The 25,043-nt window shown below is 39.9% G+C and overlaps 1 protein-coding gene across 3 annotated transcripts in view; it reads left to right on the top strand.

Moving 5' to 3' along the window:
- The window catches only part of Tango6 (transport and golgi organization 6 homolog), a 216,388-nt gene that overhangs the window by 160,271 nt on the left and 31,074 nt on the right, over positions 1-25,043 (top strand). For 2 of the 3 annotated variants that reach the window (XM_004843232.4, XM_087212952.1), the window contains exons 16-17: positions 617-768; positions 8,783-8,896. In XM_004843232.4, the coding sequence (XP_004843289.3) occupies positions 617-768; positions 8,783-8,896 (266 nt within the window). Of the gene's footprint in view, positions 1-616; positions 769-8,782; positions 8,897-9,063; positions 9,165-25,043 lie in introns of all 3 variants that reach the window. The other variant, XM_021256790.2, reaches the window with a different exon arrangement.

Here is a 25,043-nt window from a genome sequence, read left to right as displayed (position 1 = left end):
CCACCTCCCTCCTTTTTTTCCCCAAGTTGTTATATTCCAGTGACTGGATTCCATATCTCAGAGAGACTGATTGGCTGCTGTTTACCACCATCTTCCCAGAAGTCTCACTTTGATTGTTTTTCACTCAGCTTGCTTATCTGAGCAGTGATAATGTAGGAAAAATGCTGGGCTGTGATTAGGGTCTAGCCTGGGGACCATATTTGCTATTTATGTGACCATGGGCTAAGGACAGTTGTATCAGGTTACTGAACATGTATTACACTATGTATTTATGATATAAACATTTTCATATATATGTGTATGTGTGCATATCTATTTTTTATATGTAATTTTTAAAGTTCCCTATAAACTGCTATGTGTGGGGAATATCTTCATATCTTTTATCTCCACGTGTATATTTTTAAAATAAAACTGGGATTCTGCTTGCTTTTTTACAAACCATACATCATGAATATTTTCCTTGACATGAAATATTCTTCCACAGCATGAATTTTAATGGTCACACAGTCCTTTGAAAAGTATAAGACATCATGTAATGTACCACAGTGATAGCATTATTCCTTCCTTAAGGTGAAATTCTGTTTTAAAAGGTTTTAATTTCTTCCTTTCTCTGTAGGGGACATGGTCTCAAAGTATCGAGACCCTTTGATCCACACCTTCCTGAGGGGAGTGAGAGATCCAGATGGTGCCCACAGGGCCAGCAGCTTAGCCAACCTGGGAGAGCTGTGCCAGCACCTGGACTTCCTGCTGGGCCCCGTGGTTCATGAGGTGCTGTATGTTGACTCCTTCCTCTAACTCTTCTTGCTTGAACCTATGATATACCTTGGCATCGAGAGTCAGAAGACCTGTGTCCTTTTTCCAGATCTGCTACTACTGCCTCCCTATGAGACAGGGCGAGGAACTTCCCTAAGTTTCATTTCTCTCGTATGTATAATTGAAAGTTGTGTTATAGGTTGTACATCCCTAATCCAAAATACTCCAAAATCTGAAACTTTTTGAGCTCCTACATGGTGCCATAGTTGGAAAATTTCCAAACTATGAAACTTTGTTTCATGCACAGAATTATTTAAAATGTTGGAAAAAATTACTTTGTGGCTACGTGTGTAATGTTTATGTGAAACATGAATGAATTTTGCATTTAGACTTGGACCCCATCCTCAAGGTAACTAACTTTCTGTGTATATACACTTATTCTAAAATCAAAAAAAAATCTGAAATCCAAAACAGTTTGGTCTCAAGCATTTCAGATAAGGGATACTCAACCTGAAGTAAGAATCTTAGTTCCAAGTAACAAAAAATTATCTTAACCTACCTTAAGCAATAAAAGATGACATTATAAAGATTCTAAGGTAACTAACAGAGAGTTGAAGAAACCTTTTAAAAGGGCTAGATAGACCTTTATCTAGTCTCTGGACCATGTATGAATTTTTTTTTTAAATGAACAAATTTATTTATTTGTTCATTTATTTTCAGTTTGATTTTTTTTTTTTTTTTTTTTTTTTTGGTACTGGAGATCGAACTTGGGACCTTGCACTTGTGCAGCAGGCGGCGAAACAACTGAGCTAAATCCCCGGCCCTGATTTGATTTTTTTGAGACAGGGTCTTGCTATGTAGTTCAGGCTGTTGTTTTTTGTTTGCTTGTTTGTTTGTTTGTTTTCCATACTGGGGATCAAACTCAGGACCTTGCACTTGAGAGGCAGGCACAGTGCCACCATGCTAAATCCCCAGCCCTCAAGCTGCTTTTAAACTCACTGTGTGGCCCAGGGTGGCCTTGAACCAATCCTCCTTCCTCAGCCTCCCAAGTGCCCCATGTGTGAATCTTATCTCAATTTACAGCAGAATCTCAAGCAAGTACTCCATTGGCCTTCTTTGGTCGCAAAAATGCCCTGAAGGAAGAGAGCCTTGGAGCTGAATCTGGAGAACAAGCAAAAGTTAGGTTGTCCAAAAAGTCAGGGGTGAGCATTTCAGCAAAGGCAGTAGTGTGTCCAAGACACGGCTGTAGGAGACAACCTGGCATGTTTGAAGAATGATAGGAAGAACCCAAAGCTCAGGTGGAGGAGTGGGGGTGGGACTAGTTGGTGGCAAGAGAGGCAGGCAGGCAGGAGCTACATCATGAAGAGGTTTGTTACTGTATAATTTCCTGGCTCACAAAAAGAATCAAGCATTGCTTATTTAGCCTTCAGAAATGAAGTACAAATAGGAGTAGTTCATTTGTCAGCCATAGGTACTGATGTAAAGGGAAGCACCAATGTGTGACCATGAGACCTTTTTATGTTTCAACCTTCAAATCGAAAGGAGGAATGACTGCTGGGAGGACACCTGCCTGGCACATCCCTGTCCATTGACCCTGTCCCACTCCTAGAGACCTAGACTATTTCTGCTACATAAGTTCCCAGAGAGTTCAGGATCATTAATAAACTGAGCATGGCAAGGACAGAACCAGTCGTTTTTTATCTTTTTATACTTGCTCATACCTATCAGTGGTTGGCATATAGTGGGTGCTAAGTGTTGGCTAATTAATATCAAAAGGAGAAGAGCCAGGGATTTAGCTTAGTGGTTCTGTCACTTGCCTCAAAAGCACAAGGACCTGAGTTCGATCCCCGGTACCAAAAAAAAAAAAAATGAAAAGAAGAAGAGGTAAGGCAGGTTGGGAAGACTAGTTCCTACATGTTTAAAAAACAGTCACAATTCTCAATACTCTTCTGAGATCCTTACATATATCAATTGATCCAGTCCTCAACAAAGAAACCAAGGCATAGAGAAACTAAGTAAATTGCTAAGGTCGGGAAGATAGGAACTGGCAGGGCTGGGATTTGAATGTGGACAGGGAGTTCCAGAATTCATGCTGTTAATCTCTCCTCTATCTTGTCTCTCAATAAGTATTTTTGGTTCATTTTTAAGACTGTATTTAAAAAAAAGAGATTGCATTTTTGCCATGAAACTGTAGAGTATCGCCATGAGAAAAGCCACAGGCAGGAAAGGTCATGTAGCTCTGCCTTAATAGAGCTTGTTTTTGGCAGTGAATCTTCAGAAGGCATTCCCTCTGATTTGGAAAACCAGGTGTTTCCATCCCATATAATTTTTGTCTCCTCTTTTTAGATGTTCTTTCTTATGTGGCATCCCACGCTTGCCTTGTTATCAGTGCCAAGCCAGCTACCCTTGTGAACTACAAGTTTGAACATCCTTGGTGATCTGCCAGTTTTAGTGTTTCAGCCACTGGGTCCTCCTACAGTCTGACAGCTTAAGTCCATTCTCAAGGAGAGAGTTGGCTCTTTGACATGACTTTTTAGGAGTTCTTCATTCATTTATTCATTCAACAAGTATTTATTGAGCCTGTGCTCTGTGTCAGTTGGCCTACCACCAAGCCACATGCTAGGTGTTGGTGACTCAGCTGTGAACACAGTAAAGGCCCTGTCTTCATGAACCTGGCATTCTGGAGGGGAGAAGTAGGCTATAAACAAGTAACTAAATCTATGCTGTGTCGGGGTGGTAGATGCTAAGGAGATACATCTAGTAAGGTGAAGAGCACAAAGGGACCTTGTTACTGTGAATGACTCAGATGGACAGAAAAGGCTTCACTGATGAGTGACATTTGAGCAAAGACCCAAGGAAGCAAGGAGGTGATCCAGATACCTGTAAAGGGAATGTTCACAGTCCAGCTTGACATGCAGGGAGTACCAAGGTCAGTGTGACTTGAGAGAAGAGTGTGAGAGAAAGAATCATAGGAGTCACCATTAGGAAAGTATAGGCAATCCAGAGAGCTTGAATGGACTCTGGCTTTTCCTATGTGTGAGATAAGAAGCCAGAGCAGAGGAATGAAATGGTCTAGCTTATTTTAGAAGATTGTGTGGCTGCTTCTAGACAGCTCTTCTGGTGTCTCATGAAAGCTCTTGAAGCCTTTGTAGTCTTAGAAATACTCGCCTCCAGGGTACACTGGTAAAAAAGGAACTTTAACTTTGAGGAAACTTTGTGCAACCTGAAGGAATTCTTTGTGAGGAACAGTCATGTTCCAGGAATGCTAGAGAACACAGATAAAGGATCCAGCATCATCTCCTATGGAAATTTCCATACAATGTGAAGTAGAGGACCAGAGTGATGCAGTGGAGCAAGCACGATGGTCTGAAAGAACATGGAGCTGGGACCCTGTGTTAGATGTGCCAGGGCATCGGCAAGGTGACACTGATCACGTGCTAACCAGGCAGAGGAAGAAGAGAAGAGTAATCTGTTTTGATACAAAGTTTTACAAACTAGCTTCCATAGTCTCCTCTGACATGATCCAATCTGGGGCATGAGCCCTACCTCCATCTGTAGCACATGAGCATCTGCAGAAAGCTGTCCTAAGGTTGGCGGATCCAGTTCTAGGTACTGTCTGTGCTTCTGTGGTGCTGGCTGGTAGTGGGGGAACAGAAAGTGTAGGTTCAGCCCTTCCACAGTCTTCACACTGGAAATTCAAGTTTTTCTTCTCTGTTGATGTCAAGATTTAACCTGTGTAGAGAATATTACTATTTTTCTCCCAATTTCTCCTTGTTCTTGTCAAGATATGTATTGCTTAAAACAAAATTTTGATAGACTTTTTCATCTTTATCACTCTGTATGAGAAGTAAATATAATTGAAGTGAACCACAGTGAGAGGCCTGTCCTCAATCCAGCAAATAAAATATCCCCCAGGTGACAAGTCTGGGGAGCAGTTTACTTTCATGCAGTGCCCAAAATTCCACATACCTGAGCTTTGAGGCTTGATACAAAGCTACCGCCTCTGATTCCACTCCCTGATCTGATTTTGTTACCAGTTTTGCCACCATCACTGTAGGTTCCTAAGTGTCAAGGCTCATGCAGGGTGAGCATATGTACACACTTGAGATGAAGACTTGGCGGATGTTCTGGGAAACCCGGAGGAAGCTCAAGAAGCTGCCATGGTTTCTTTCCTGGCAGGTCAAGTGAGTGAGCTGAGCTCATAATAATTATTGGTTACACTACTTTTGCTATTAAGGTTTCTTAGTTTACAGATGGTCTAGTTTCAGACATGATAGCACACAGACCAAATTTTAACAAAGGAAGCTTTAGGAAGAGAGATAGATACAGTTGGAAAATTGAAGCCATCCTTTTTTTTTTTTTGGTACTGAGGATCAAACTCGGGTCCTTTCACTTGCGCAGCAGGCGTCGAAACCACTGAGCTAAATTCCTGGCCCTATACTTCTTTGATACATAACTCAACTCTGGTATTTTCTTTCCTGGAATTTGCCAGGGTCATTTTGGAGAAATTTTGCCACTTATATTATCTTCATTTTTATAATTCTAATATGCTTGATGTGTGCCAGCTATTTAGGGAGTATTTTTTCCTTATTTCTGTCAGCTCCTACGAAGTATTAAATTGCTTAAACTTGTTAATATTTCTAAAGCAGCCATCATTTTTCTTCTGTATAGCTTTCAGAAATGGATACGATTTACATGATTCAGCCAGCAAAGAGAAAGCCTTCCATAGTATCATTTCTGAGAATAGGTACATTGACCCTCAGGGCAGGTGTCACAAAGATCATACAGAATAGGTTTCTGCCCTCTGGGAGGACTTACAAACAAAGAATAGAAATATTACACGAACTCATAAATTAGTAAACACCTTACATTGTCTACCTATCATTCATCAAGGCTTTTAGGGATGAAAGGCAATATTGAGTATGTCCTTGGGATTGGCAGTGAGAGATTAGCTATGGAGTGACTTGTTCAGATTGGGTAGATGGAAGAGAGTGGCCTTGCATCCTCCCTGTGCCTAGTGTTAGACTAAGGGGCTGACCCACTGGCCTGCAGGAGAGCTGGACATGGGTGCTTGATCTAGGCAAAAAGAGGCTCTTTTGACCTCTGCGTGGTGTCCACAAACCACATTAAAATCCTGATGCCCTAAATACATTTTGCATGACCATTCTATATTCCTAGTGTTTAAGGAAGATTTGTGAACCTCTTTCGTTGGTTCTCAGTCTTCTTCCTGATTATCTTGGGTGGCTCGTTGCAACTGGACTTGATATAATCTAGCATATAAGTCACTAACAGCCAATAGCAAGCAGGAGATCATTCTAGCTGATCTCAGCAAGGCTTGTAACAACCAGCTCCTCACAGCTGTACCTTCAAGGTGGCACAGGGATTCAAGAATAGGACATGAAGGGAAAGCCCTTTTCTAGTCAGGATGCTTCTGTCTGGATATCCTGATTATGGAACTAATACCTGACAATCAGAGTTGGCCTTCCACTGAGAACTGAGGGAAAGTATCCTGCTCAGCATAGTGAGGCTAAACAGAGGAGCCAAAAGCAGATACTGACAGGGTTCTAGAGCAGAAAGCTTTATTCTGCCAAAGTAGAAGCATGAGCACCAAGCTAAACGTCAAGGGAACAGGCAAAAGCTTGGGAGCCTCTGCTCACTGCATGGCCCTGGGCTGACTTTAGGCATTAGTTATCAGACTGAATGAGTTAAACTTTCTTGTGTCAAAAAAGACCAACCTAGCTCTAACTTGTTTCTCTGACTCCAGCTCTTATCTTGTAAATACTAAGCCTGAAATTCGAGGTAGCTATTATATTGTTGCCTGTTTGGAGGTAACCCAAGGAATTCCTCTTAGGACTGAATTGCTTCTACTGTTAATGCCAGAGGCATGGGAGCCATTGCTGGCCTTAGAGTCAGGATCTCAGGTCAAAGCCAGAAGCAGCTTCCTGGGTTTTGTTGAAAAACAGCCCCCAGTGAGTTAAGCTGTTCTGGGATTTCTCTTCCCTTGCAAGCTGCAAGTTTGTCTAATAGATGGACAACTTGATTAAATGCCAGTCCTTCGCAGATGCAATTATATTTAAAAACAAGCTCTTTCTTCTAATCTTTCTGCCATCACTGATTAATTAGATACTTTGAACTATGCTCAACTGTTTGAAAGCTGTGAAAAATACAACCTGCATAGTTACAATTTCTGTACAAGCCTATTCCCTCATTTGTGCCTGTATTTACCATTCTTTGAATGTAATATGTATTTATACATATTTCCAAACACACAATCTGGTTATTTTCTTTTCATGGTTAGAAATCCTTCTATTGCTGGTGAAAAAAATACATGCACACAGAAAATCCAAAAACAGGCCAGGGATGTAGCTCAGTGGCACATCGCCTGCCTGGCAAGTGTGAGGCCCTAGTTCGATTCCCAAAACAAAAAAAAAAAAGAAAGGAAGGAAGAAAGAAAGAAAATCCAATAACAAAAGTATTTTGAGACACCAATTGAATAACAGATGTACCCTCAGGTTATTGCTCGCATAAATCACATTTGCAAAAAGTTTTTCTAGCTGGGTGTGGTGGTGCACACCTATAATCTCAGCACTCAGGAAGCTGAGGCAGGAGGATTGCTTCAAGTTCCAGGCTATCCTGAACTACAAAGCAAGGCCCTGTCTCAAAAAAAAAAAAAAAAAAAGCTATGTGTTTTTCTTTTTAAATCTCACATGAATGCCCCAGAAAAGTTTGTTGTTGTTATTGCTAATGGTATCTTTTTATTGAGATTTTTTTTTTAGGTACCAGGGATCAAACTCAGTCCTTGCGCTTGCGTAGCCGGCAAAACCGCTGAGCTAAATCCCCGGCTATTTATTGAGATTTTAAAATATATTTGTCCCTTAGCAAGAACCAGGCAGTGATAGAGTATAGGATATTGAAACGCTCATTTTATAACATATAATTATTAGCTATATATCTGGCACCATGTTTTGGAAGGAATTTCTAGTCTTTCTTTTCTGTTATAACCATCTTTGTTTTTTGTTGTTTGTTTGTTTGTTTGTTTGTTTTGGTACAGGGATCAAACTCAGGACCCTGGGCTTGTGAGGCAGGGGACAGTACCACTGAACTAAATCCCTGGCCCTATAACCATCTTTGAAAGTAACTGAGCACTGGCTGGGGATTTAGCTCAGTGGTTTCGCCGCCTGCTGCGCAAGCACAAGGACCAGAGTTTGATCCCCAGTACCAAAAAAAAAAAAGTAACTGAGCACAAAAGACTCATTCCACAGATAAAGATGCTCAGGTAGGGAGTCTCTGAAACTGAGTCCTGCCAACTTATTGGAGTGGACAATAGATTATAAGACTGGGACATCTGGATGTGAAGAAGGAGATCAGTTTGGATATTCCCCTATTTCTATATCCCTGAGCTGAAACTTTCATCAGGGTACGTTTGTATTCGTGTTAGACCATGAACTCTGGATCTCCATAGCTAAATCTCCATAGTCCTCAATCCTAGAAGCAGCTGTTTTGGACTGTCTTTTTTTCCTTTGATTTAATGTCCCCAAAGTGGGACACATAACAGTTTTTTCCATTTTTATGGAGATAGTTAACTCTTTTTTTTGGTACCAGGAATCCAACTCAGGGCCTTGTGATTGCCAGGTAGGCACTGCACCACAGAGCTACAGCCCCAGCCCACTTAACCTTTGAACTTACCTTTTTTTTTTTTTTGTACCGGGTCCTTGTGCTTGTGCAGCAAAGGGGTGAAACCACTGAGCTAAATCCCTGGCCTGAGCTTATCTTTTTTGAGATGCATGTTATATACATATATTCCTTCCTACTCTTTGACCTTCCTTCTGAATTCTGAACCAGATTTTGCCCTTTTCCAGAAAACCTAGACTATATCCATCTCACCTTCTTTTTTGAAGGTGAGGAGATTAATCCATCCCTCTCTAACCCAAATTGTTCTTGATGAATGCATAGTAAGTGCACCATAGTTGAAAGGCTCAGGTAATTGTGCAATCCGGATTTTTATTGGCTTCTTCCCTCGCCCTCCTAGGTGACAGCTTGCCTGATTACTGTGGCTAAAACAGACAGTGAAGTTCAGGTGCGCAGAGCTGCCATCCACGTGATTGTGCTGCTGCTTCGGGGACTCAGCCAGAAAGCTACTGAGGTAAGTCAGTCTATTTCCTACCTCATTATCTTCAGTCTTCCTTTACTAGGGCAGGCTCAAACCTTTTCCCTAGATAGTCTCATGCACATGAATCAGTCAACAGGGATTTTGTAGCAGGAAAACAGTACAGTTTGCATCTTCAATAAAAGTCTGTTTCCTCTCTTAAGTTATTAGGAAACTACCCAGTAACTGCTACAGAAAAACCAAAGCACAGCTTTACAGATTGAGGCTCTGAATCCTGACATTCTCCAAACAGGCAGGTTCCAAGGTGAGCTACCTGAAATACATTAACTCACCTCTGCCGCCTGAACTCTAGTGACTTGCTCTCCTAGCTCATTTCATTGTTCATGCTGATTTACTTTATTTAATATGTTTCATTTACGGGCTTTATTTAAGATGTTTCCTGGGCCCAGGGATTTAGCTCAGTGATTCCAGCAGCTTCAAGAACAAGGTCCTGGTCCTGAGTTTGATCCCTGGTACCAAAAAAAAAAAAAAGATGTTTCCTTCCTAGCTCTAAATTCAGTCCATGAGATTTTCAATTAAACTTTCTTCCTTCCTCAAGTGGGTTTGGCTGGATTTCTCCTGCCTATATGGGCAACACAGGAAGAAAATGTATATATCCATATGTGTGCTAAGAATGAGTGACCTCAAAATTAATTTTCTTCTCGATTTTAATGGAAACTCATTTCCAATTGACTTTAAATGGAGAGTTTGCGTTAATAATTCACTTCCTGGCATTCACACATCTGTGGCTCACACATCAGTGTTTAACCATGAGTTGGGGGAGCCATGTGAGAGTGATTGTTTTGTAACACAGAGGGGCTTTATTCATGGTAGAATTTTACCATATCAAGTTCCAGGTACCAGTTTATACATGCATAGTTATCCCCTTCCTTCTCTCTACAACCACATTTTCTCTGTAAATACATACTTGCTATTGTTTTAGTTCAGCAGCTAGGCCATTGAATCTCCAAAAGGCCACTTCCCTATCTTTATTCTCGGTGGCATCCCCCCCCCCCTTCTCATCTGCTTGTGTAGGTTAAGGTTTGGATTGAATTAGTTTATCTGGTATGAACATGTTCAGCTACAGAAAACTATAATGGCCTAAACAAGTAAAGATTTGTTTTTCTCGTATCACAGGAAACACATAGGGAGATGTTGTTTGTTAGTGGCTTAGAATAAACAGCCAGTATTTCCATAATCCTTGTGGCCTTTGTCTCATGGCTACAGGACAGCCGCTGCAGCTGTGGCCATTGTAACTAGCTTAAATGAATAAGAGAGAAGCTGGGAGAATGACAGCCCTAGGTACTTTTATATCCTTTTCTGAGGAACTAGAACAATTTCCTGGAATCCCCTAGCTAGCTTATGTTTTATTAGCCAGAAGAGTCTCACGTAATTAGTCATCACTGCCAGGGAGCCTGACAGTGTGTTTAGCTGGTACATTGCTGTTCTGAACAAAACTGAATTCTAGTTAGCAAGGAAGAAGTCGGGAAATAGGTATTAGAGAGCTGACTAATAATGACATGAAGGGGAATGAGAAAGAATGATGTGGCTTTCTCAAGGACTTATGTAGAGTTAGAATTGCTTAGTAACTGTGAGCTCTCACCTGGAGGCATTGGAGGTTCCAGATTATTATCTAGGACTTTGATGGGAATAGGGGGTACAGGTCATATAGATCATAACTTGATAATTCATATAATTAAGTGAACTGCTATAGGACACAGACTGCTCTTGTTGAAAATCTGCTGTACAAGAGGGAGTCAAGAAAGATGAGGGGTTTTCAACCCATCGTTATGATCTACATAACTCTTAGTAAATATATCATTGTATCATTGTTATGTAAGTCGTTAACAACTGGGGAAACTGGGTGAGAGAAGTATAGGGGACTCTGTACTATCTGCAACTTTTCTGTAAGTCTAAGATTATTTCAAAATTAAAATGTACTTAAGAATATAAGTTGCAACACTATTAAAAAAATTGACAAAGGGCCGGGGATTTAGCTCAGTGGCACCATGCCTGCCTCGCAAGCACAAGGTCCAGAGTTCATTCCCCGGTACCATAAAAAAAAAAAATTTACAAGACTTTGGGGCTGGGGGTGTAGCTCCATGGTAGAACACACATTTAGCATGCACAAGGCCCTGGGTTCCATCTCCACTACCAAAAAACCCACTGTAAGTGCACACATCCTTACTGAATGAGAGTGAGAGCGTGGGGGGAGGGATACATGCATATAAAGTAAGCAAAAATGTTTGGTTAGCAAAGTGAGGGAAGTATACAAAGAAACTCTATCCAGATTTCTCACATCTGTGTAGCCAGTGAAAGCAACACTATTTATCTCACCAGTACTGAAATAATTTGTGTCCATGGAAGATTTTTGTCATTTTCAAGAAGGTATGTGAATGAAAAACCTCCCTCCTAGTCTCCAAACCATCTCTAGTCTGTACTCACTAAAATTTATAGATTGTGCTTACTCAGTGAATAAAGAAAAGGAAATGGGATTGAATGAATGTATGATTCCTCTTTGTAGTGCATCCTTGAGACCAGGTGTGTTAAATCTTGTAATCATAGGTGTGATTATAATCAGGGACACTTTAATGAGAAACGGAGATAACCACAAAGCTTTCAATCTTGAATTTCTCTTTATAACTCTGTTTTGCCCTTAGGAGCAGCTGAAATGAAAATGCTACTTTGTTGATGAAGTTTTATGTGTCTTTTTTTTTTTCCTTTTAATCATCATCTCTCAAGTTCTAGAATGCCAAAAGCTAATAGTGGGTTTCAGTGAATTCTCTGAAATTCACTGGATGTGCCGGTCGAGGACCTCTGTGCTTATGGCAGCTTGAAAGGGAGGTAGAAGAGAGAGGTTGGGATCAAGGGGGAAAACATCACCAATCCCAACTCATGAGGTAGTTTTTACCTCTTTCGCACTTGAAAGTAGCCGGATTTCTATGTAATCAACACAGTATCCACAATGAAGGGAAATAACACCAACACTTCTTGTTGAGAAACCTATTTTCTCTGCTTAGCCTTATTTTAACCTTATGACCGTATCTGATTGTTGTATAACCTGAAGCTTAGTTAAAAACCAGAAGGAACTTTCTTTAAACCCATTCTACCTATCCTTGCTGAAAAATACATTTCCGAGGAATAGCCAGAAGAGGAAACATGTTTAGACCTGCACTTTGTGTTGGCCTGAGAGTTAAGGATAGGCCCTTCACAACACCAAGAGAGTGAGCTAAGCAACAGAATAAAGAAATAGTGCTTAATCCTTCACTCTTCACAAGTTTGATCTTTGTACTATACTTATTTATTCTATTTATTATAAATGTTTAGAACATCCATTCATAAATTTGTTCCAAAAACAATAATCTGGCACTAATAGTTTAACACTAGCCTATCAGTCTGGCCCTCCAGATACCATTTGTCAAGTTTGGACATAATATAATGAGCAGCTACCTGAAATCACTGGAGAGGAATTAGAAGCAGGCAGATTCTGAAGGGGAGTCCTCGCTTACAGGAGAGGTGATGTACTCTGAGCTCCCATTTTCTTAGCTTTTAACCTAAGGGCAAATTTAAAAGGTTATTTAGCAAGGAATGCACCACAGTAGGAGACCTAGTGGAGAAATCAGTCTGGCTGGCCTGGGGAACCAGCAGATAGAATCTGGGGAAACCACAGCTTCAGGAGAAAGAGGAGTAATGCTAGAAGAGAAAGATCCTGAAAGAGGATTCACAAATGCTCCCTACGTCTCTGGCTAAACCTGTGTATCAAGCAAGATAATTACTTACTTAAAAAATAAAACCCTGCCAGGGATTTAGCTCAGTGGTTCCACCGCCTGCCTTGCAAGCACAAGATCCCAAGTTCAATCCCTGCTACCAAAAAGAAAAGAAAAGAAAACCAAGCCTGACATGGTGTCGCATGCTTTTAATCACAGCACTCAGGAGGCTGAGGCAGAAGGATCACCGTGAATTCAAAGCTAACCTGAACTATATAACAAGACTGTCTTAGAAAAACAAAAAACAAAAACAAGGATAGGGGATATGGCTCAGTGCCAGAGAACTTGTCTAGCATGCAAAAGGGCCTGGGCTTACTCCGTAGTACTATGAGGGGGTTCGGGTGGAGAAGAAAATACTAATTGGAGAACAGAATCCACAATTTCCATAATTTAGCATTTATATTATTTAGGACATAATACAAAATTACACAATATATGAAAAATCAGGAAAATGGAATATATTCCCAAGAGAAGACCAACTGAGACCAACCCCAAAATAATACTGACATTGGAATTATCAAAGATTTTAAAAGATATTATAATTATCAATAAAGTAAAGGAAAAATATTTCTGTAATTAATAAAAAGGAAATATCAAAAATACAAATGATGCCAGGTATTTAGCTCAGTAGCACTGTGCCTGCCTCGCAAGCAGTTCAATCCCCAGTACCCCCCTAAAAAAGAAATGATAATAAAAAAGAGCCCAATATAACTTCTAAAACTAAAAAATATTATTTCTAAGTTAAAAAAAAGAAATCACCGAATGGAGTTAAAAGCAGAAAAGAGACAACCAAGAAAAAAAGAATTTGAAGATAGAATAAGATCAAAATGAACCAAAGATCTAAATGTTAAAACAGAAAAACTTAACCTGCTGCAATATAAAATAGGTAAAACTTTTTTTTTTTTGGTACCCAGGATCAAACTCTGGACCTTGCGCTTGCGACACAGGCTGCCGTACCACTGAGCTAAAACCCCGGCCCTAAAATAGATAAAACTCTTGAAGACATAGACAGAGACAAAATTCAAAATGCACAAGAGATAACACCAGGGCTTAACAAATGGGATCATATGGGGCCAAGGATTTAGCTCAGTGGTGCTGCCGCCTGCCTCGCAAGCACAAGGTTGCAAGTTCGATCCCCGGTACCAAAAAAGAACTAAACAAATGGGATCATATCAAATTAAAAAGTGTCTAGACAGTGAAGGAAACAACCAGTAGAGTGAAGAGACAACCTACAGAATGGGAGAGAAAATTGCCAACTATTCCTCAGAGGGCTTACATCTAGAATATATAAAGAACTCAAAAAATTAGACCCCCTCCAATAAAACACCCAGTCAACAAATGAGAAATCAAAATGAATAGATACTTCTCAGAAAAAGTACAAACAGCCAGTACCTCCTTGAAAAAAATGTTCAACATCACTGGCCATTTGAGAAATGCAAATTAAAACAACACTGAGATACCATCTTACTCCAAAAAGAATACCTGTCTTCAAGAAATCAAATAATAAAAAAAAAGAGATCAAATAATAACAAATACACTTGGGGCTTTAGGGGAAAAAAGGAACACTTCTACATTGTTGGTGGGAATGTAAACTAGTTACAACTACTATGGAAGGCAGTGTGGAGATTCCTCAAAAAACTGAAGAGAGACCCAGCTATTCTCCTTCTAGGCATCTTCCTCAGAATGCTAAAGGCAACGTATTACAGTGATACATGCAGCCCATTTTGTAATAGCTAAATCTTGGAAACATCCTATATGCCCATCAACAGTTGAATAGTTGTTTTTTTTTAATGTGGTATTTGTACACAATGGAATACTACTCTGCCTAAAGAAAGATAAACTTGAGGCATTCATAGGTAAATGAATGCACCTAGAGACCATAATATTAAGTGAAATAAATCAGACACACAAGCTTAAATATTGTATGGTTTCTCTTATATGAAAAACCCAAAATATAAATAAAAAGCAAAATAAAAGATAGATAATAGGAAGTATGGAGATCTTTTTCAAATGGGAAGGGAAATGAGATGGGAGGGGAAAGGGATGGACAAGGAAAGAGCTAGAAAAAAATGAAGAAAAAATAGAAATAGAGCTTTTGCAAATGGGATAGGGAACCAGAGTTGGAAGGAGCAGGGAGGGATGGGAGGAGTAGGGGACAAAAAAATAATTAAATGTGTTAAGTACATTACTAACTATCCACAATATATGAATAAAAAATAAAAAATATTTTTGAAATGAGTGATTTGGTATGACCTAAGGCACTCAGGAACAAGGTTTGCCTTGTATTTTCCTGAGGAGCATTGGGTCCATATGCACTAATTTAGTGTTAACAGAGACTGTCTAAAAACATTAACAGCTGAGTGTGGTGTTGTACTCCTGTAATCCCAGCCCTTGAGAGACTGAGGCAGGAGGATCACCTTGAGTTTGAGGCCAACTTGAATTACATAGCAAGACCCTATCTCAAAAAACAAAACAAAACAAAAAGTATAACTACCCTTGGGCCAGGGATTTAGCTCAGTGGTTTCGCTGCCTGCTGCGCAAGCCAAGGTCCTGAGTTCAATCCCCAGTACCAAAAAAAACCCATAACTACCCTTAATCACTAAAATCAATTATAGACAATAGAAAAAAAAGTTAATCTTAAAAAAAGAATGATTTGTGTTGATGTTATACTAGATTTAACAAGGTAACTACTGCTGCAGCCCTCCAATTAGTTTACTGAGTGGTGTCTTCTTAAAAGAATTGAAGTACTTGAGAGCTTTGCTTGTGGTTTGTAGTGACTCTGAGGACATTTTATATTGAAACTTGTTCCCTTGCTTTTTAGAGATAATTTAAAAGATAATTCCAAGAGCACAGGTTTTCTTCCTACTAACCTCTAACTTTAGATGACAAAAGAATAATTTAAAACTGGCAGTGTAGCTCAGTGGGAGATTATTTGTCTTTCATACACAAGGCCCTGGATTCAATCCCCATCTTAATGGAGGAGGGGGGAGAAGAAGCGGAGGAAGAGAAAAGAGAAGGAATAAGAGCAAAAAGAAGAGGAAGAGGAATCTATTCTGTAGCCTTAGTGAGAAATCAGTATAGATTTCAGAATTCATTCCATCAAAATTAATTTGAAAATCTTAACATTAGATTCATTTCTTCAAAAATAAACAACCTGGGGCCGGGCATTTAGCTCAGTGGTTTCACCGCCTGCTGCGCAAGCTCAAGGACCCAAGTTCTATCCCTGGTAGCAAAAAAATAATAATAATAAACAACCTGGTAGCATCTTCAAGGGCAAGAGTTAGGTTCTGAGGCAAACTCAGACCACAATCCTGGACAAATTTTTAAAAATTCTTTCTGTGGAGTCTCATATTAGACTCTGATGGCAGAGCCTCTTCCTCATAACATTATGACTGATGGGTTCAGTAATTGCCAATGGTGGAGGGTGTGGGTGTTTACAGGGATGACATTAGCAAGATAAGGCATTTAATAAAAATTTAACCATTTAGGGCTGGGGATTTAGCTTAGTGGTTTCGCCACCTGCTATGCAGGCGCAAGGACCAGAGTTCGATCCCTCGTACCAAAAAAAAAAAAAAAAAAAAAAATTTAGCCATTTAGTCAGAGGATGTAGTTCAGTTATAGAGCACTTGCCTAGCACGTGCAAGACTGTGGGTTCAATTCCCAGTGCCCCCCACCAAGTCAGCCTTTGTTGGACATTGTTCACTGTAATGGGAAACAGGAGCCTAGAAGGATTTAAAATATATTGTTAGTTTATAAATTGTCTCTTACCCCAAACACTTCCCTCCTACTCATTCTTAGACATTCTAATTGCAATTGCTCCATTTCTGTGAGAGAGAAGGCAAGTCCTGGCTTTAAAAAAAAGGAAACAGTTTGCAATGATGCTCTGCTTTTTAATTGCAGAAGGTGCTCATGGTCCGTTCAGAAGATTTAGTATCTGTGTCCCATTTTCAGGCTGGCTGTCCAGCCTGAATGGGAACTAGGCTATGACACACAATCTTTGACAGAGCACAAATGGCGAGTTTTAGGCAAACAGACCGAATGGAAAGTTCCATTCCTTTTATTGGTTTTGTCTTTTCCTGATAGTTATTTTGACAACATTTGGCATGTTTCATGCTATGAGCACAGTAAATGTGCCAGTGTCCTTCCTAGAATGACTTCCACAGACATTGCTCTTCTGTGTGTGGAGTAATGAAAAGAACATTTATATAAAAATGACTGGGGTCCAGGTGGTACATATTCCTCTAGAACCCTTGAAAAAGTGGTTAGAAGAGCCCTTCCAGAAGTGAAATCAAAGAACATTTCCCCTTCCTAGGAGCATGAAGCTGTAGCTAGTTGGTCATGACAACATTCTGTGTATCAGCTTCTACTGGCCGGAACTTGAGTGTGTGCAGGGTCAATATTATTAATACCAGGCATTTCATAAGAATTCAGCCTTTGTTGGACATTATTGGGATTTAAAGATACAGCGTGAGTGGGGCTGGGGATTTAGCTCAGTGGTTCTGCCGCCTGCCTTGAAAGCGCAAGGTCCCGAATTTGATCCCCGGTACAAAAAAAAAATACAGCATGAGTGAATCTCAGCATTCCAGGAGACTAAAGCAGGAGGATCATGAATTTGAGCCCAGCCTTGGCAACTTAGCAATCCAGTGAGATCATGTCTCAAAAACTTTTTAAAAAGAACTAGGGATGTAGGCCGGGGATTTAGCTCAGTGGTTTTGCTGCCTGCTGCGCAAGCGCAAGGACCTGAGTTCAATCCCTGGTACAGAAAAAAAAAAAAAAAAAAGAACTAGGGATGTAGCTCAGCATGAAAGCCCTGGGTTCAATCCCTAGTACTCCTGCCTGTCTGTCTATCTATCTTTTGTAAATTGTCTCTTATTCTCAAACACATCCCTCTTCACTTACTCTTAGACATTCTAATTGCTATTGCTATTTCATTCTGCAAAGAAAAATTTCCTTAGGCCTTGTATTAGTTTCCCAAGGCTGCCATTACAAAGTACCCCAAACTACATGTCTTATAACAACAAAAATTCACTGTCTTATAGTTCTGGAGAATAGAAACCCAAAATCATGGTGTCCTCAGGGCCAGACTCCCTCTGAAACCTGCAGGGAAATTCTTAGCTGTCCAAGCTTCTAGTGGTTTTACTTTGGGATTTATTGGCTTGTGGCTGTGCACTTCTGTCTCTGCCTTTGTCATCACCTACACGCTCCCTGTGTGTTTCTGCCTTTCCATGGGAATCTTATAAGGAGATTGGTCGTCTTGTGTTGGGGCCCACCCAACAATATTATGACCTTATCTTAGCCACATGTGACTTAATCACAGTGACCCTATTAGTGTAAAAAATGCATTAGTCATAGGTGTAATTTCCCATCCAGAGAATGGACATTCTAGTTAGTTGGTTAGAAACTTTTGCAAAGTTCTAGTTTCTATTTAGCCGTATGCTTTTTTTCCTTGAATAGCACGTTCTCATTGCTTCTTTGAGTCAAGTGTTGCCAAAAAGTTGTGATGGCTCTTTACACCTGTTAGATGTATTTAGAAGTTTATCTTACTCTGCTTTGTCTCAAGCCTAACTTAATTTGCTCTCTTTTACTTCCAAAGAGTCAGTCAGGCCAGAAACACAGCTTTTCAAATGTTTATTCCCATACATTAAAAACTGAATGTTTACGGTCAACCATTGATACTTTGTCAGAATAACCATTTCTTTGCTGAGTTCAGGTGACCGAGGAAGAGCCACACCCTCAAAACAACAAAACACACAAAACTGCAGAATCATCTTTAACCTAACTTTTTTTTTTTTTTTTTTGGTACCAGGGATTGAATTCGGGTCCTTGCACTTGCGCAGCAGGGGGCGAAACCACTGAGCTAAATCCCCAGCCCTAACCTAACTTTTTATATGATGTCTCAGTTCCCCGTAACTTTGCACACAAGCTTCTTTGTTCAGTTGAATTGTAACTGCTTTTTGTATTTGGAGAGAGTGTGACTATTGAACTTGAACTTTTATTCCCGGCGTCTTGGTAGTTTCTGGTGGCGTTGAGTGGGTGAGAGGGTGAAAGAAAGGTGGGGGCTCCTTCCCTTCAGAAGACGGAGTTTCCCCCAGTGCACCCTCTCCAGGGCTCTCCCAGGGGCCAGATCTCAAGTTTTTCCTACCATGATCCTCTGATTATTACTTCCCCTTGACCCAAATGTTTTAACAGGATTTTAACAAACTGCACTTAATAAGAAATGTGTTTGCCCTGTTTTGTTTTCTTTCAATAAATGACATGGCACCTCCTTGCAGGAAGGAAGCAGGGTTGAAATCCTGAAGAAAAAAAAAAACAACCTGAATGTTTAGTCATTAATGAATGCCTGTTTTTCCAAGGAGCTCTACTGTCTGTCAAATACAAGATTTATATATGGACTAGCAACTGAGAAGTCATCCTCTTAAACCCTTGAGTTAAAGAGGATTTACAGCTAGAGACTTCAGGGGCATTTGTCAGAGGCATATTTGTCTCAGGAGCTGAGCCAGGACTCAAAAGAGTAGAGCTGGAAGGATGTCAGGAGGGGAATGGTGCCGGGCAGGGAATAGACACCACCTAAGGGAAGTTGGTGAACTGGAGAGCGTTAGGCCAAGGCCAGGCAGATGGGGTCAGTCTTCTGAAGGGCCGCTGCTGCTGACTCAGAAGGACATGAATTGATTGTGTCTTCTTCACCCACACAAGAGCCCCCTCTTCCCATCACCTTGTATTTTTTTCCTCAATTTCTTAAGTTGAGACATGATTCATATACCATAAAATTCACCTTTTTAAAGTAAAAATTCATCATTTTCATATATTTATAAAGTTATGCAGGCATCACCACTGCCTAATAGTAGAACATTTTCTCATCCCAAAATGGAACCCCCTACTCGGCCCCAGGTGGTAGCTCAGTGTTAGTGTGCTTGCCTAGAATGTGGGAGGCCTTGGGTTCTATCCCTGGTGCTGAAAAGAAAGAAAAGAAAAGAAACAAACAAACAAAAGAAACCCATACCCATTAATAATCATGCCCCCATTCTCTTCTCTCCGAAACTCCTAACAACCAGTAGGAGCAACCAGTAGGTAATCTACTTCTGTCTCTATGGATTTGCCTTTTCTGGATATTTGATATAGAATATGTGATCTTTTGTTTCTGCCTTCTTTCACTTAGCATAATGTAGTCAAGATTCATCCATGTATCATGTATCAGTACTTCATTCCTTTTTATGGCCAAGTAGTATGGATCACACCACATTTGTTTATTTTCATCAATTTGTGAACATTTATGCTTTTCCACTTTTTTGGCTGTTTCTTTTGTTTGTTTGTTTTTTGTTTGTTTTTTTTTTGGTACCGGTAATCAAACTCAGGACCTCACGCTTGCCAGGCAGGTGCTATGCCACTGAGCTAAATCCCTGGCCCTGTTTGGGCTGTTTTAACTAATATTGCTGTCATATTCCATTCTCTGTTGCCATAATAAAATACCCAAGGCTGAGGTAACGTATAAAGAAAGAAAGTTATAGCTTGAAGTTCTGAAGTTCTAAGAGCTTGCTGCACGCATCTGCTCAGCTTCTGTTGAGGGCTTCATATTGTGTCCACTCATGGAGGAAAAGCAGAAGGGAAATAGAAATGTGCAGAAGAATACATGGCAAGAAAGAAGCAGAGGGGAGGCTAACCAACCCACTTTCTAACAGTGCACTCTTACAGAAATGAATCCAGTACTGAGAGACCTAACTCACTCTGAGAGACCTAATGCACTGTTGGTAGGAAGACATTTATTCATTCATGACAGTGGTGCCCCCATGACCTAATCCCCTCCTGCTGGTTCCCACCACCTCGCAATGCCATTACCTACCCATAACCTAATAGTTGCTTTGTCATGCAGTTGTACACACTACATATGTGTACAAGTTTTTTCTCAAATGTATGGTTTTTTTTTCTCAAATGTGTGTTTGCATTTCTTGTAGGTATATTAAGAGAGGAATTGCTGGGTGATATATAATTTAAAAATAACAGTTTTATAAAGCTTAATTCAAAGATCCATTGCCCTTCTCCTTTCCCACCCTCCATTGTCACTCCCCACTGGCCACCATTTCTAACTTAACTATTTCTTAAATGTTTGCTTTCATATTTCTAAAGAATATTCTTATACTGCTATTGGTTGATTTTTTCAATTCATTTAATGACTTCTTGAAGAATCTATTATTTGAAAGTGGGCCCCATTAGTGGTTATGTTCCACTGGTCTACAGTGAGAGCAATGAAACAGCAGGTTCTCATTACTTTGACTCCCATTGTGCTTTGGGGCCAGAACATCAAGGATCAAATCCCAGGTTTGCAACTTGCATAAACCTCTCTGTGCCTCTCCTTCTCCTATAAAATGATAACAACAACAACAACAATAATAATAATACCACATTATAGGGAGTGTTGTGAGAATTTAGTTAGCTTCTGTGTGTAAAGCATTTACAATGTACAGATTCTAAAAGCTCTGTGTATGGTAGTTATTATTATTAACTTATTTCCTTTCCCCATTCTCCCTGGATAATTGCATTACAGTTTTTGTTATATCCACATTCAGTTTATATTATTAGGACTGTAACTATTATCTACAACTACACTATATAATATATTATGATTACATTGCCTTTCTTTTGTGAATTTCAGGTTTTTCTGAAGTTGATCAGTATTTCCTGTTGATATTTGTTGTTTTTGTGGTGCTGGGATTGAACTTAAAGCTTCTAGGCAAGCATTTTACCACTGAGCTACATCCCCAGTCCTTTTTTAAATTTTTGAGACAGGGTCTCACTAAATTGCCTAGACTGGCCTCGATCTGGTGAATCTTCTTGCTCCAGCCTCATAAATAGCTAGGATTACAGGTGGGTGCCACCACAACCAGCTGCAGGTTAACATTTGTTACTTTTCTATGAACCTATCACCAGTTCATCTCCAATCTCTCCTAAAAGCTTATAAATCTCTTAAAAGCTTCAAACATAAAGTAATCTAATACCTCATCTTGGAGACAAGTTTCCTATAGTCCTTCATACACTTACTGTAGTCACAACTGGTTATTTTCTTTTTTAGGCAAAACATTTATTGGTACACTTTAGATATACATAATGATAACATTTATCATAAGGAATTTGTACCTGTGCACGATATATCTTGCTTCTTCTTTTTTTCGCATTCCCCTTCTCCCTTCAACCCCTCTTCCCCTCCTTATTGACAAAAGCTTTGTGGGGTTTGTTTTTGTTTTTTTTTGGGGGGGGGTTCTGGGGAATCAAACTCATTTGTTTCCATTTTTTCCTTCTATTTTTTCTTTTTACCTTGTCCTTTCTTTCTTTCCCCCTCCCCTCTCCCTTGTTCCCCTTCTCATTTGAACATTTTCTTCCCAATTCCCAATATCTATTATACATTTTAGTCCTTATTTCCACTTTTGTTTTCTTATATCAGAGAAACAATGCAGTATTTAAATATGTGTGTCTTATTTCACTTAAGAATATGGTCTCAAAAAAAAAAGAATATATAGCCAAATAATTAAGGGCTGGGGATTTAACTTAGTGCCTGCCTCGCAAGCACAAGGTCCTGAGTTCAATCCCCGGTACAAAAAAAAAAGAATATATATCCAGAATATGGTCTCAAAGTACATCCATTTAGCTAGAAATGTCTGAAGCGTATCCTTCTTTATGGTACAATAGTACTCCATTGTATTAAAAAAATCCATTCATCCATTGATGGCCATTTGGGCTGTTTCCAAGCTATTGCAAACTGTGCTGCTATAAACATAGGTATGCCTATATCACTGTGGTATGATGCTTTTAATTCTTTTGGGAAGATACCATGAAGAGAAATAGCTGGAGTGACTGGAACCTCTAGTTTTAGTGTTTTGAGGAATCTCTACACTGATTTCCTCACTAGTTACACCAGTCTACACTCCCACCAACAGTGAAGAAGGTTTCCTTTCCTCCTACAACCCTTCCAGCATTTGTTATTATTGGTTGATTTCTTTTTTCTTTTTTGGTACCAGGGATCAAACTTAGGACCTTGCACCTTCGAGGCAGGCTGCGGAATCACTGAGCTAAATCCCCGGCCCTGGTTGATTTCTTGATAACAGCCATTCTTTCTGGAGTGAGATGGAATCTCAGCATTGTTTTAATTTGCATCTCTCAAATGACTAGTGATGTTGAACATTTTTTTCACATATTTATTTGCTGTTTCTTGTTCATCTGAGGAGTATCTATTCATTTCAGATGCCCATTTGTTTGATTGGGTCTTTAAATTTGGGGTCTGATTTTTTTGAGTTCTTTATATATATTCTAGATAGTAGTCCTTTGTCTGAGGAACAGCTGGCAAAAATTTTTTCCCACACAGTGGGTTGTCTCTTCACTCTGTTGGTGGTTTCTTTTGCTGTGCAAAAGCTTTTGAATAAGATGAGATCCCAGTTGTTGATTCTTTGTGACATTTCCAGTGCAATCAGGGTTTTGTTCATAAAGCCTTTGCCTACACCAGTGTCTTCAAGAGTTCTACCTATTCTGTCTTCCACCAGATTGTTCCTGTTTTAATGTTTAGATCTTTGATCCATTTTGATTTTAGTTTAGTGCACGGTGAAAGATATGGGTCTAGTTGTAATCTTCAGCATGTAGAAAGCCAGTTTTCTCAGCACTGTTTTATTAAAGAGGCTGTCTTTCTTCCAGTGAGGGTGTTTGGCTCCTTTGTCAAAGATAAGGTGGCTGAGTGTGTCTAGAGTTGTTTCTGCATCTTCTTATCTGTTCCACTGATCCTCAGGTCTGTTTTTTGCCAATACCATGCTGTTTTTACCACTGTAGCTTTGTGTTATAAAGTAATTTCAAGTCAGGGATTGTGATGTCCCTGCCTTGCCTTTGTTGCTCAGAATTGCCTTTGCTATTCTAGGTCTCTTCGGGTTCCAAATGATTTTTAGGATTATTTTCTCTAATTCTGTGAGATGCTGTTGGAATTTTGATTGGGATTGCATTAAATCTGTATAACAATTTTGGAAGATTGGCCATTTTCATTATATTGGTTCTTCCTACCCAAGAACAAGGGATATCTTTCCATTTTCTGATATCTTCTTTGATTTCCTTTTTCAGAGTACTGTAGTTTTCAGTGTAGGCGTCTTTTACTTCATTAGATTGATTCCTAGGTATTTCATTTTTTTGGATGCTATTGTGAAAGGTGTGGTTTCTCTAATTTCTCTCTCAGTGAGTTTGTTATTTGTGTACAGGAAGGCTATTAATTTATTTTTTTGGTACTGGAGATTGAACTTAGTACCTTGTGCTTGCAAGGCAGGCACAGTGCCACTGAACTAAGTCCAGGACCCAGGCTATTGACTTTTGAGTGTTGACTTTGTATCCAGCTATGCAGGTTATTAAATCTAGAACTGGTTACTTTCTAAGCCTATTGCAAGATATAAGAACAAATCAGCTGATGACACTGTACAAATAGTTGTGGACTGGTGGGCTTTATAGGAAGGTGACAGTCTGACCTGGTCATTTCATTGGGAGACTCTATTATGGTTATCTTGAAGCTTTTTTTTTTTTTTTAAGGCTTGGCAGAAAAGAGTGTTTTGGATTCCTATGTTAAAGGTAGAAGCCTGGCTGCAGACTTCTAGAAAATGAGTAGAAAGGAGAGATGATAAGTTAGTGGATATAGACTTTTATTTAATACTCATGTTTATCATGTGACTGGACCCTGCAGAGGGTAAAAGCCCAGGCTTCTGCCATGAATGGGGAGGAACTGTCACTTGGACACAGAGTAGAAGAGGATTCAGGCAACCTGATTACTACTTAAGCCTATTTGCACCTGGACATGGTGCTACAAACTGGGAATCCCAGCTACTCAGGGTTAAGGCAGGAAGATCACAGGTTCTCAGAATAAATAAATAAAAATAGCAAGGGCTGAGGATGTAGGTCAGGGCTCTCTGGCTTCGATTCCTAGTGTGATAGTCAACCCAACTCCATCTTGTGCCTCAATGCCATTTTGTACCTGCGTTTGAACAAAGTGCTTGCACTTGAACAAAGCACTCAAAACCCCCACATCCTGCTTGGCAGTTAACGCTGCAGTTGCAGGATGTTTTGTAGCTCACCTAGTGTGAGTGAAACTTCCTTGTGCCCCCCACTAATGTGGCATGGTTCTGCTTCTGTAAGATTCTGCTTGCTCTCCCCGAGCCCTCCCCAACTGAAAGCATAGTTTAAAAGGAGAAAGCAAACTGCTTCCCACTGCCAACGAACCTTTCTGGGCGCTAGCCCCCCTCAGCTGCCAGCTATAATAAACGGGCTCGAATTTGGCACAGTGTGGCACATCTCTATTGTTAGAACTCATTCATAGCACTAGTACCCCTTCCCCCAAAAAATCCTTTCATCCCAGGGTTCTGTTCACC

This window comes from Heterocephalus glaber, unplaced genomic scaffold (assembly GCF_053883595.1).
Source record: "Heterocephalus glaber isolate CG9 unplaced genomic scaffold, H.glaber_assembly_v1.0 deba00000071, whole genome shotgun sequence".
NCBI lineage: Eukaryota > Metazoa > Chordata > Mammalia > Rodentia > Bathyergidae > Heterocephalus > Heterocephalus glaber.
This window is presented reverse-complemented; position numbering and strand designations above follow the sequence as displayed.